Source organism: Manis pentadactyla, chromosome 8 (assembly GCF_030020395.1).
Source record: "Manis pentadactyla isolate mManPen7 chromosome 8, mManPen7.hap1, whole genome shotgun sequence".
Classification (NCBI taxonomy): Eukaryota; Metazoa; Chordata; class Mammalia; order Pholidota; family Manidae; genus Manis; species Manis pentadactyla.
The window spans coordinates 76,533,613-76,546,737 of record NC_080026.1 but is presented as its reverse complement, the minus strand read 5'-3'; the positions used below and the strand labels follow the sequence as shown (position 1 = coordinate 76,546,737).

Here is a 13,125-nt window from a genome sequence, read left to right as displayed (position 1 = left end):
AGAGGAATAATTGTTCACCCTTGATTTGTTTATTATGCCAAACAATCTTATCCAAGTGAAATGGATGTGAGCAGATGTGTTAACAATTCCCACTCTGTAAACCTGTTGCAGAGACACCAACTGTGCACCTGTAAGAGAAATAGGCAGCTGCCCCTCTACTGTTTAGGTGTGGGGATTGTGCAGTACTGAGTACATTCTCCTGTTCACCCTTCCCTTTATTTCTACATCCATATGTACACTGCAACACCAAAATCATCAAGGTAAAATGCAGGGTGGACTAGTTACACACTGTACTTTGAAAGCTGTGTTCACTCAAGTAATGGAGGCAGGAATACATGTTTGCACATGTTCCATCAGTTGAGTGAATCAGAAGACATGGAATTGGCTTAGGAACTTATCTCATCTCAGGAAAACAGCAGATCATATTTATCAACTTTCTAGAATGACATGGCAGAGGGGAAAATGGGACCAGTAATAACTACTGAAAACAAAGTAAATGAAATAACATACTGATGACTCAGAGGTAGAATATATTTCTGGAAATACTATCCTACAGAACTATGGTGGATCAGATCCACCATATGTTAAGGAAAAATGTTATGACTCAGGAAATTTTAACTAAACAAGTTATTTTGCATGTATAATGATATTCTAGATCAGGTATGAGTTCAAAAGTGATCAAATCTTCTAGTGAACCATTACTTATGACATTTACCTAAATTTAGAAATAAACCAAAATAAATATCTAAATAATGGAGCTATTGTCGTATGAAAAGACTAACAAATCTCTATTCAAGTGGTTTGGATATCCAGTGCAGGAATCCAATAGAATTGTAATCTCTCTAGCGGATCCTGCATCGTAAGGGTTATTTTTTCCCCTGCATTAATGATCTTCCTCTATTTCTGATCCTTCTCAGTTTCTAACGTATATTTCTTGTGACAAACTCTTAATCTGTGCTTTCATTGGAATTTCTTACTCTGACTGAACAATTCAAACAAAATATTTTAACATTCTATTCTAGTAGTTGGAATGATTCAAACTTAATTATATTTTTTAACATGTCTAAAAATGACATAGGAAAATTGCTATGAACAGTATACTTGTCATCTACAAAAGTATATTTGTAAAAAAAGAAAAGAATTAGAGGCATCCTACAACCTTAATGTTATAGTATGGAAACTTGAGTAAAAAAGTGTGTAGCTGTAAAACCAAAATTGAATTATCTGAGTCATTAGGTTTTTAAATTGGAAGACTAATAAACTACCCAGTGATCTGAACTATCTGATATCAGGCATCTCTTTGTTTTTTTTCTATACGGAAGCTATGAACAGTGTGTTAACTAATTTTAAAGGCAGCATGATCACTTGTGAAATTAGAATAAAAAGTCTCTAAATAGATAAAGTTTTAGATGCACAAGCATGGTATTCTTTGGTTATCCTTTGATGATGAAATTTTGGGCTACTTTTATGCTTTCTTTCGTATTTGTGTTTTCCACATTTCATCATAAGTATGATATTTTATATTATAAAATATATTTCTAAAATAATTTTACTTTGCATATGTTATGTAATCACAAGTACATAAGAATATTTATTAATAGCAAAAACAAAAAGGTTAGATTTGAGTATATCAAGGTGTTTGTAGTAGCTGTCTTTGTGTTGTGAGACTAATTTTGCTCTTTGAACTGTGGTTTCCAATTTTCTATAGTAAGACATTTGACCTTTATAGATAAAAATCTTTAAAAACCAAAAAAAGAAAGTACCCAAGACGTGTTGTGGCTTTATGGTATTAAGAACACAACTGTTGCATCAGTACTGAAGGATTTGTAAGGGATTATTCAAAAGTTCCCAAGGAATTTTGGGGGAAAAAAATTACCTGTCAATTAAATCATAAAATATGTAACAGAACTGTTCAAACTGTAACAATTATTCCTTTATTCTTCTTCTCAATGCAATGCCCATAATTGGAACTGCATGATTTAGAGAAAGGGTTTGTAAAAATTACTGGATTAAACTGCATCAATTCCTGTCATCCTGACTACACTGATTTGCTATCTGAACCATTTATTTAGTCTTCTCTTTCTAGGGAGAAAACACCTTTTAATTTGTTCATGCTTTGCCCACAGAACATTGTTTTGGTTTGAAGTTTGAGAGTGTCAACATTTAAGATTGGGTGGTGGAACACAAATACAGACTTTGAGTCTGAAGGCTTGTGCAGTAAATCTGTATTGTAATGTTCAATTTTAAAGGATTATATTCTGAGGATTCAAGGACATAAAATGCAGGAATATAATTTTAAGCTAGTCAAAATAACTTAAGATATTATATTTTATTCCACCTGAATAAATGCATAATATAAATGATCTCAACATGGTGATATTAAGTTCAATGATATTGACCATTACTTTTCTCAAGTCTGTAAGCAAACTAAGTTAAGGGTTGTTGTTATGTTGGATATGTGTATATAGATATATAGTTACTCTTGTTTATTCTTGCTTTATATGCTTTTCTTATTCATAATAAGACTTCTGACTCAGCTTGTGTTTGAAATAAAGGAAATATTAAGAGATATTACAAAATATTTTATTTTTTAGAAAGGCCTTTCTGTTAACATCATTGGTTTTACTATTTATCTAAAAATAAAGATTTTTGGACGGCAAATTGCTCGATATCAATAAAGACTTTCAGCCATATTATGGGGAAGGAGGACGCATTCTGGAGATCCGGACTCCAGAGGCCGTGACCAGCATTAAAAAACGAGGAGAAAGTCTAGGCTACACCGAAGGCGCCTTGCTGGCGCTGGCCTTCATCATCATTCTCTGCTGTATTCCTGCCATCTTGGTGGTTTTGGTCAGCTACAGACAGTAAGTGTTTACAGATGCTCAATAGAGGAAGGTTCTCAAGAAGGTAGGATCGAAAAAACAGCTCTGGTAACATAGCTTTGCAATTGTAAAACATTTACAGTGCAACCATTCTGGGACTGCGGTATCCTTGCCACTGACTTTCCTTGAAGGGAAAACAAACTTCCCATACATTTCTTACATATCATTCAGTGCTCCTACTATGTTCTTATCTAATATAAATATTAGGTAAGCTCTTGTGGCTTTGCATATGCCCTTCATTGGGTTAAGAGCCTTGGAAGAGGAGGTACTAGGTACTCTAGGGAATTGGGAGCGAAGGTCATATCCAGAAATCCCTGGTCCAAAGGAAGGTCTGTAAGCAAAGCATATTGTCATTATAGGTTTGTATCTATATTGTTTAATTTACCTCGTGCAGATGATCCCAGTGTTAGTAGAAGTATTTGAAATCAAAGCACACTGTATCTAACGTTCCATGTGGTTCTTCCTTCCTGGATAGCCTAGCTCGAGCCTACATGGGAACAACTGACGGTATTTTGGCCATACCGGCCTTCAATTATTCTGGTTCCTATAGGCAAATACATTCATTTAAAATCTCTGTTTTTCTTATTTAGGCCCTTCAAAGTAGTCAAGTAATTACAGCTAATTTAAACATCTATATATGAAGTAGTCTAGTAAGCTATCCCTATTTGACACTCACTATGCAGAACCTTTGTGATTAAGAATATTCCCCATTGACAATGACAGGTGAAAAAAATGTGGAAGAGGTTATGAAGAGAAGTAGCCCAAAGAGTGCCACAAAATGGAAATAAGTAACAGGAATCATAAATCATATAAATTAATTAACATGACAAATAGTAAAAACTAGGGGTGGAATTGCTATTTATCATGTAAAATATCTACAGGGAAAGTACTGAAATCACCCTTATATATTCTTAAACTGTTATTTTTGTTCTCTAACACTGAGAGTTTTCTTTTCAGTTAAATAAGGTAAGGCCATCCCAACCTGAAAGTTGGAAAGTATACTCTGCATGCAGATCCTATAGGAATATTTTCCATTAAAAGAACAATGTGAAGTTGCAAATACAATATTCAGGTCGATATATTGGAGTTCAGTTTATCCTTAAGAAATCAATGAACATGCCAAATCTAAAGCCTATGAACAAAGTTAATATTGGACAAATGGTATTAATTATTAAGTATTAACCCAATATTAGCTTCCATATTAAATCTAAACTGTACTACTCTTATTATTTTCATTCTGTTTCCCAAAGGAACTTTATTATATGCTGCTAGCAATAAAATTAGTGAGAAAACTTCTTATACTTGGCACACAATGCAGTGATCAAAATTGAAGCACCCTGGATATTGTACTCAGTGGTCTGAAATTTAGCAAAAAATGATGATGCTGAATATTTAAACATTTTGTAGATGCATTATTTGTTTTTTAATCAAGCATCAGCTTAACACTGTATGAATTAATTTTAGTTATTTCTTGTTAGAGATTCACAGAATTAAAATGAGTTTTTCACAACTCAGGTTGGAAAGTAAAATTCTAATATTTAAAAGTCTAACTCTTGTACCTTCATGCTGTGCTTTTAAGATTGGAATGGATGGTTCTTCTTTTATATTAACATATGTCTGCAATTTGCTGTGCATAGGAGGTAAATATGATGAAAAAAAGTGTCATGAATTCATTCCCCAGGAATGGTATCTTCCAATTCTGACTTCAGCTTCAAAGTGAGGCCAAGAGTATAATCAGGGCTTACCTCCTGACCATTCTTTTAATATTCTTCAAGTGAAGAAAGCCAATAAGCCAATTATAAAGATCAGATCATCTTTAATATCTCTTTTTTCTATCAGAGTTGAATTCACATATCCAGTGAATTTTAATCTAATTTTTCTTATTCCATTTGGTTTTATTTATTTTTCTCTAATGAATGTTTTAATAGCTTGTATGACTGTGACAGTAATAATAAGTGTTCACCATTCTCACCTCCTGAGTTGAAATACTTGGTTTCCCTGCTATGTCATTAAGTGTGTGTCATTATGAGTTTAACCAGTAAATTATTCATAATTTAGAATAAATCAGACATTAAAATACTATGAATGCAATATTTCTAATGGAGCTTTCTCTTTTTTTTTTCCTTACCCATTGCTCTCCCAAACAGGTTTAAAGTGTAAGTATGATAGTAATATCTTCCTATGACTTTATGGAATATGAAAAGAGAAACCCAGATAATACAGATAAAGTAGTCAGCCTGCCCAGAACCATGTATTATTTGTCGGTTTTGTACTTGCAGGAGGCACATACCTTCTAGTTCAAATTCCCTGTGGTTTTGTATATTAGAGAAAATTTAGCTGGTTTTGTGCAACTGGATTCAAGTGAAGGAAATGTGAAAAAGATGGTTTGCTCTGGTGGTTTCCATTCTTTAAGATCTTTATGTTGAGGAAGGAAATAGCAATCAGTGTCCCAGACATTCAAAAGGAGCAGCCCACCTCTAATGCAAGAGTCACAAGCATCCATGGATTCCAAAGGAAATAAAAAATTCCAAATCTCCCTCCTAAATGGGCACACCTACACAGCCTTTTATAAACTAATATCAAAGTGTTTCAAACCGTTTTTAAATGAAATGACTTCTCTTTAGATGGAAAATGAGTAACAAAGGAGAATTACGTATCTTCTATATGCCTTACATTATGAAAGAGATTTGTTTAACGACCACCAATTATTAATAACATTTTTAAAAATTTGCCTTCTCCTTTTAATATTTTCATTTAACTCAGTTTGCCAATATTTCTATTGACTTCTAAAACTGTTAGTCAAGGGGTAAAATTTTTAAAGAAATTTTAAGCGAAGAAGATATATGCAAATAATACTTTCCTAATTTCATCAGTTTATAAATTCTAATATTTGGGGAAATATTTTTAATTGGGTTCCCCTAATAACTGTATTTTACTATTAAAAGGTAGCCTACTGATAAGTATATGGTCTCTAAAATGAGTTTTAACAAAACATCCTTACTTTACCGAAGTCGCCAAGCAGAGTGCACCAAGACCGCGCGAATCCAGTCGGCGCTCCCCGCGGCTAAGCCTGCGGCGCCCGCCGCGCCCGTGGCCGCGCCCCCGCCCCCGCCCCCGGCTGCACATCTCTATGAAGAGCTCGGGGACAGCGCAATGTAAGTACGCTTCCAGCAACCTTGAGAAACAGATGGGTTTTGAGTGGATGCTCTGTGGTGAGTATGTAATTTCAACCTGCTGTGGAAATGTCGTTTACAGCTACTTTGATTGCATTTTTTTAAAAACAGAAAGTGCTAAGACGAGAGCCTTAAGAAAAGTTGAATTGAAACATAATTACCAAAAAGCAAGCAAACAAAACAAAAAGAACATTAAACAATGAGAAAGAGGAAAGAAGCATTCAACTTCAGACACTTGCACATGAATAGCTTGAATGGTATATTTACTCTCTAACCCTTTAGAATCATGCAGACATTTTTTTCTTCTAAAATTAAAGGTTTTGAAAAATTTTTTCCTCATAGGAAATTAAGAAAATAAAGCATGGCCATAAAACAAGAATTCCTGATTTGGTATAGAAAGCCAACTCCTTAAAAAACAATTCTACCATCTAAACATAGACTTTTCTAAGATACTATTTTAGGATGTCATAAAACTAATTAAAATCTGAATGAAAAAAAGGAATTAAATAATAAATACCCAACCATTTAAAGAGTATCCTTTTCAGTACATTACTCTCAAAAAAGACTTCTGTGATAGCTTAATATTTCTCCTTTACTTGGACTCTCTAAGCAATATTAAATCGTACATTTTTGAAAGACTTTTAATTACTGTTCAAAGATTTCACAGATGTTTCTACAATGATACGACCCTCCTAACCTGATTCCTTTTGGAGATATCTGACTTTTCTATATTTTAAGAATTCAAGAGTTAAGTATTTCTGGACATGAAATGTGAAACAACAAAGGATGTTATAAAATTTTCCAATCCAGGAAACCTTTTATTAACTGGAATTTGATGGTTGTTGTTCTATCTACTATGTAACATTCATAGCATTTACTAGTAGGAATAAAGCAAGCCTCAAAAATTAAGAAGTGAACCTTTTAATGGGAAATCTGGTTTTAAACAAAAATGTCAATATTATTTGCCATATTAATACAAGATTATGTTAAGTTATAAAAATGTTAAAACTAATTTTAATGCATATTTTAATGCTAAAATTGAATTGAAAACAGCTTTAAAGCTTGACTTTCTAAGATATAAGACTCATGCTTTAAATATTTTTTTCATAAATCAAAATGATAGTCTCTTTTTTTGGATCATTGGTGAATATAGGAATTGAGCCAGTATGATTTGATTCTCTTTATGTTAACCACTTCTCACCAGCAAAAATTTTTAGGAACTAAAAAAGATTTATGTATCAAGTTAAGTGTGTTTTATATTACATTAGTGAGGGATATACATTTATTTTTATTTAACAAAAGTGGACTTACTATAACATCATATGGAAACATTATAGTTTCATGGTGATAATTTCAAATAGAAATGCTTAAGTATGATTCTCATTTGAAAAATTGTGGTAGATTTAGAGGATTTTGCAATCACAGTATGTATTTAAATATTGTAAATTCTTCACATTTAATTATCTTTAACAAATGTTTGATCTGTGTATTAAAAAACTTTTCACAGGGAATCTAATCATAAGTTTCTAGAAAATGAAGTATTTCCAAATGAATTATCATTAAATATTTTTAAAAGGAAAAACAGTTGTAAAAATTCCTGAAGTAATTAATAACTTCGTATAGATTCAACAATTTCTCTGTCATCATAGTACTTACATACTTTCTTCTAAACAATACTTATATCTTCTTTATAATTCATTGTGAACTAATTTTTCAGTTATGATGTAGAAGCAAATCTTAGAATTTATAATTTCTGTTTTAGGATTGAAATCATTCATGTTTAAAAGAGGTGAATTTTACCAATGTATCAGAAATAGCTAGATTATAATCTTATATAATAAGACAACCAAATAATTGCCAATATGGTTTTATCTAAAACATTTTTGCATATTATTCTTTATGAACAAATACAAAGAAAATATAGAAACATGCATTTTCTTTTTTGGATGTAAATATTAAATGTTTAAAATAACTTCCTGTTAGTATTTTCATAATCATCTCGAATTAACTGTAGTTAAAACTCTTTTTTTTTTCTATCGCATGTTTTCTCTTTCTCACCTGTGGATACATAGGCATAAGTAAGTAAATAATATCATTCTAATTCAAGGGCACTAGGAAAAAAAAAAGATGCAGTGAATAGATTAAGTGCTGTTTTACTCTAAATACAGTAATTTTTACCTTTTACCATGGAGTCATTTACTTTTAAAAAGAAAGTTGTATCTTCCACACCTCATTCCCTTTTGATGTCTTGAAATGAGCTTAAAACAAGCGTTCCCACTAATAGTACCTGTGCCTACCAAGAGAAGTATCAAAATCTCCCTAATTTATAATTTGTTAGCAATATTTGTAGATATCTTTCAATCAAAAATGGTATGATGTACTTACATAGATAGCTCCTTCCAAGAAAAATTTAACTAAGAACTGATCTACACAAAAACAGTTGCCATATAATGTCAAGAATGTTGTTTAAAAATGACTTTTCAAGATCAGGGAAAGTGCTGTGTGTTTAGTCCAAATTGTCTGTACTTTCTGAATTAGTATGATGGGTCTGATAGCCCAAGTCCACCTGTAAGAATTTTCTCTTATAATTAGTATCTTTGTCAAATAACACAATGACAACTTTTGCTTTGTATATCAGGTGTGTTTTTTTTGCCTTATCTGTCATCTTAACGTTTCAATATGGTTATTTAATCTTTATTCAAAATACTTCCCTTCCATTTCATTTCTGCTATCTGGGTAAAAATTAAACACTAGCAAAAATAAATCTGTCACTCCCTTTGAGCTTGAGATCAAAGTCTAATAAGAGACTATTCAAAACTATAAATAATCCAGCCTTTCCAGAGGAAATGTCCAAATATTTTCATTAGAGGCACTTATTTGTGTCCCTTAATTTATTCAATTTTATTTATCACTCACAGCCACTATAACTCAGTGTCAGTGTATAAGCAAACCTTTCAGTGATATCAAAACTGTTATTTTAACATAAATCTTTTCATTAAATATAGATCATATTAAAAGGAAATACCAATAGCCCTTCTTCTTATTTGTAATATTGATAGTATTTATTAACTGTTGAAGCATAGAAAACTGAAATAGAAGAGAAAATAACTGTCAAGATTCTATCATATATTCAGTTTCTCAGCTGACTTTGATCTCTGTGAAATTCTCCCATCTGTCCTTGGGACTTTAATTCTCTTAATCTGGAGAATTGAAAATTCTTTTCTCTATTCTCTTGCAGGCTTTATCTCAGGAGAATACTTTTAGCTTCATAAATTTAGAATTACTGGGATGAGAGATAATGGACAGGTACTGAATGAGCTACAGCTCAGATCCTTTTCCCCAAAACAGCTCTGAGCATCCTCAACTGAGGCGAAGGGTATGAAATCACTAGTCAAAATGCCAGTCTACAATTTGGGGAACTATGATTTATATATGAGAGAACTGTTATGTGCAATCAGGAACACTTTGCTATATAAAATCAACTGAAAATAAGAAAAGTCAGTCTACAAATTGATACATTTTTAAAAATTAAAATTTCTCATGCTACTTACAGCTCTCAAGCTTTTCCTGCCCTGCCCTTTTGAGAAGAGGGACATAAAAATAATATCTTGCTTCAGTAGATTACTGTTATTTGGCCCTTTATAGTTTGAAGTAGTAATGAGAATCATAAAACATCTTTCACATGAAAGCTATGTCACAACCTGTTTCCTTATATTTCATTATCTTCTTTTCTTTCAAGTCTTTTCCTTCTCTGCCATTTCCAACAAAGCAGGGGAAATAAATCAGTCTCAGAAGACAGGAAGCATCAGCACATGGTGATGCCCTTTTCTTCCAATACTATTGATGCTCATATAGATGGATCACTTAAGAACAACCGGCTCAAGTCTCCAAGAAAATTCACATTGATGTCTGATGAGGAAGCCTTAAGTACCCACAACACCCTTTATAAGGAAAAGATAGATCAAAGACCAACAGATTCAGACTTTTCACTAAGAAAACATTTTGTAGACTCCTTTTTACCCAAAACAAAAGCCAAGAGTAAGTTCATGGGCCCAAAAGAAAAGACTCAGAGGATGTGGAACCAGCCAGTCAGCTTCCCTAGGATGCCAGTGTGGGAACATCCCGATAGACCAGAAACCATAGATCTGGAGCAATGGCAAAGCAACAGAATGAAAGCTGAAAATGACAGCATTAGAACCTCTCCAAACACAAGAGGTAAAAGTAATCCCTTTCTTACAGCTGAAGATACAAATTTAACAGAAAAAGAGGAAATAAGGCAACGTGAATCCCTGATTATACAAGGAAGTGAACAGTTGAAATCTCTGTCTTCAGGCTCTTCATTTTCCTCTCCTTGGTCTCACTCCTCATTCTCCACTTTGCCAACTGTTTCAAGGACTGTGGAACTCAAAGAAGAGCCTAATGTCATCATTTCTCCTGCTGACTGTTCCTTGGAACTTTCTCCTTCAATGCCTTGCATTTTAAGTTCCCCGCCCTTTAGGAGAGAGACACCCACTTGGATGCTGACTGTTGAAACCAAAAGGAACATTTCTGAAAACCTTCCCCATCCACCAAATCTACCTCCCCCTCCTTCTTCTCCTCCTCCTTCTCCTCCTCTTGTCCTTACTCCTTTTCCTCTCTCCTGTCCTCCTTCTCCTCTTCCTCCTCTTCCACTTCTTGCACTTCCTGTTCCCCCTTCTCCCTCTACATTTTCTCCTCCACATCTTTTATCTTCACTTCCTTCTCTTCCTCCACCATATCCTCCTCTTCCTTCTCCACTGCCTCCTTCATCTTCAGTTCCATCCCCCAAGTGTGTTTGTATTCCAGTTGTTAAACACACTGTCAGTGTGACACAAGCCAAGGAAATGAAGTCCTCTAGGATACAGCTGTCAACATCAACAGCAGTGTGTAATGCAGATCCTCCAAGGGAACCAAGAGGCATCCTCAAGCATATTAAAAACCTAGCAGAACTTGAAAAGTCAGTTGCTAACATGTACAGCCAAATAGAAAAAAACTATCCACCAACACACATGTCAAAACCTCAAACTAGTTGCCCTTCAGAAATAACAAATAGAGAAATGACATCTGAACAAAACCAGGAGAATCTGTAAAATATTGTCAAGGGAACTGAAAAACAATCTCCCAGTCCATCTACTTCACTGTAATCTTGCTTTTCCTGTTTTAACTGGACAACCCTTCTGTTGGCAATAATCTTCGAGTGGAGACAAATTTAAACATTAAAGAAGATTCAGTTCTTTCACCCTAAATGCAATGCAGTGCTGTTTTTTACTCATTTTTAATTTAAAAGATTATTAACCTCATCATTACTAACTCATGTTATAGATTTACCTTAATTTTCTTAACTACGAACTAGCATTATTTGTCTACATTTATTTAAAAAGTAAGTAATTTTAACCTATTTTTCAATGGGAATATACGGGCTTGGAAGTCAGATATCTTAATTTATACCAGTGACTTGCTTATTATGTTAACACAGTAACTTTTGCATTTATTTTTTCGTCATAGTTTTATAGAGTGCTCCAGGGGAAAAGTAGATTGTTAAAAATAAGTTTAAAAATGACATCAGAGGTTCTGTTATTTCCTTGAAGCCTATGTATTTGGTAAGAAGAAATATTACCAGAGTAAGATGTTATGTATCTAGAAATGTAGTCAATGATAGTGTGAGATTCTAAAATAAATCCCAGGTGCTATAAGATGTAATCATCTGTTTTCTTATAAGAACATTCTTTACTCTGGCTTGCTTTTATCTTACTAGTATGCTGATACATTTGATAAATCATTTACTTTTTTCAATTGCTGTTTTATTCTATTCATTTCTCATTGTGCTTTCTTTTCCCTTCCTTACAATGTAAATAAATCTTGAGTTGTTGACTTTTGTAAGACATTTCATTGTTCCCACAGATGTTGAAAGTGCTCTTTAGTTTTGCTTGTCTGCATTATTATATCATCTCTTTAATCATAATTTTATCATAAGATCCTTCTTCAAAGAAAATATTTATCTCCAGTTTAATAAAGAGATTCTAACAAGTTTCATCAAAAGAAGTTTAAATTTTGTCTCCAAAGGCTTACCTAGTAAGAATTTAAAGGTTATTTCATTAATGCAAATTATATTTTCTCTTGAGTTTATCAAAAATATGAAACATGCTTGTCTATTAAAATTTTAGAAAAGTGCATTACTGCCTTCATTCCTAGTTACTTTTACCTATTTATTTTTCATAGTTACTTTTAATTACTGTGGATAAATCATCCAAACTTAGCCTATTGTATATAAATAAAATATAAAAATTAAAAATAGAAATCCAGAGGGAATATATCTGGTGAGCTGTCACCAGTTTTACATGGGCCTTTGCTCTTTGAGGCAAAGAAGATAAAAATTTTAGATAGGAAGAAGTTCCTATAGCTTAGAGCTCAGCCTATTAAGTTCTTAAAGGTATCAGCTAAGATAAATACTACTTTCTTGTTTTCTTAATGAAAGCTACACTTGACCATCAAGTAATTACTTTGATTTTTCTATCTAACATGTGGAATTTTATTTCCTGGAAACTCCCACTTTAAGACAAGTACAATTATTTATTTTATTCTGCAGTTTTAGTATTTTAGAAGATATAAATCTGCATAGAGAAAAGCACAATTCCAAAACATAGGCAAAAAATCTTGCTTGATAATTACCATTGTAAATATATTAATATGTAGGCTCAAGAGCCCTACAATGCATCATTTCAAAGGTTTTCGTCAGCTCTCAGATTATGTGACATTTCCCCAAGAATTGTTGTACATCATACAATATCAGATTTTTTTTTTAATCTGTAAACTAATTATTTCATTAGCTCCTCTGCTTCAGATTCTTTTCATCCAAATCTAGAGTAATTTCTTTCTTGGGGTTCATGAACATGATTTTTTTCTTTCTTTCACTGAAAAACTTCAGTTGGAGGTTTTGTTGGCAGCTGGTCATATGCATGAGAACTTGTGCTATTTGGCGGACCCTGACAAGGTATTATTCACAATTGTGTAAGACTGTAATGTGAGTGTGTCTTTTTAAGCAATTTTTGTAT

At 32.9% G+C, this 13,125-nt stretch overlaps 1 protein-coding gene across 2 annotated transcripts in view; it reads left to right on the top strand.

The window, feature by feature from the left end:
* The window catches only part of PCDH15 (protocadherin related 15), a 761,207-nt gene that overhangs the window by 733,169 nt on the left and 14,913 nt on the right, over positions 1-13,125 (top strand). Inside the window, exons 31-34 of one of the 2 annotated variants that reach the window (XM_057505880.1) lie at positions 2,646-2,864; positions 5,030-5,038; positions 5,894-6,037; positions 12,999-13,064. In XM_057505880.1, coding sequence (XP_057361863.1) covers positions 2,646-2,864; positions 5,030-5,038; positions 5,894-6,037; positions 12,999-13,064 — 438 coding nt within the window. Of the gene's footprint in view, positions 1-2,645; positions 4,222-5,029; positions 5,039-5,893; positions 6,038-12,998; positions 13,065-13,125 lie in introns of those variants that run through there. The other variant, XM_057505879.1, reaches the window with a different exon arrangement.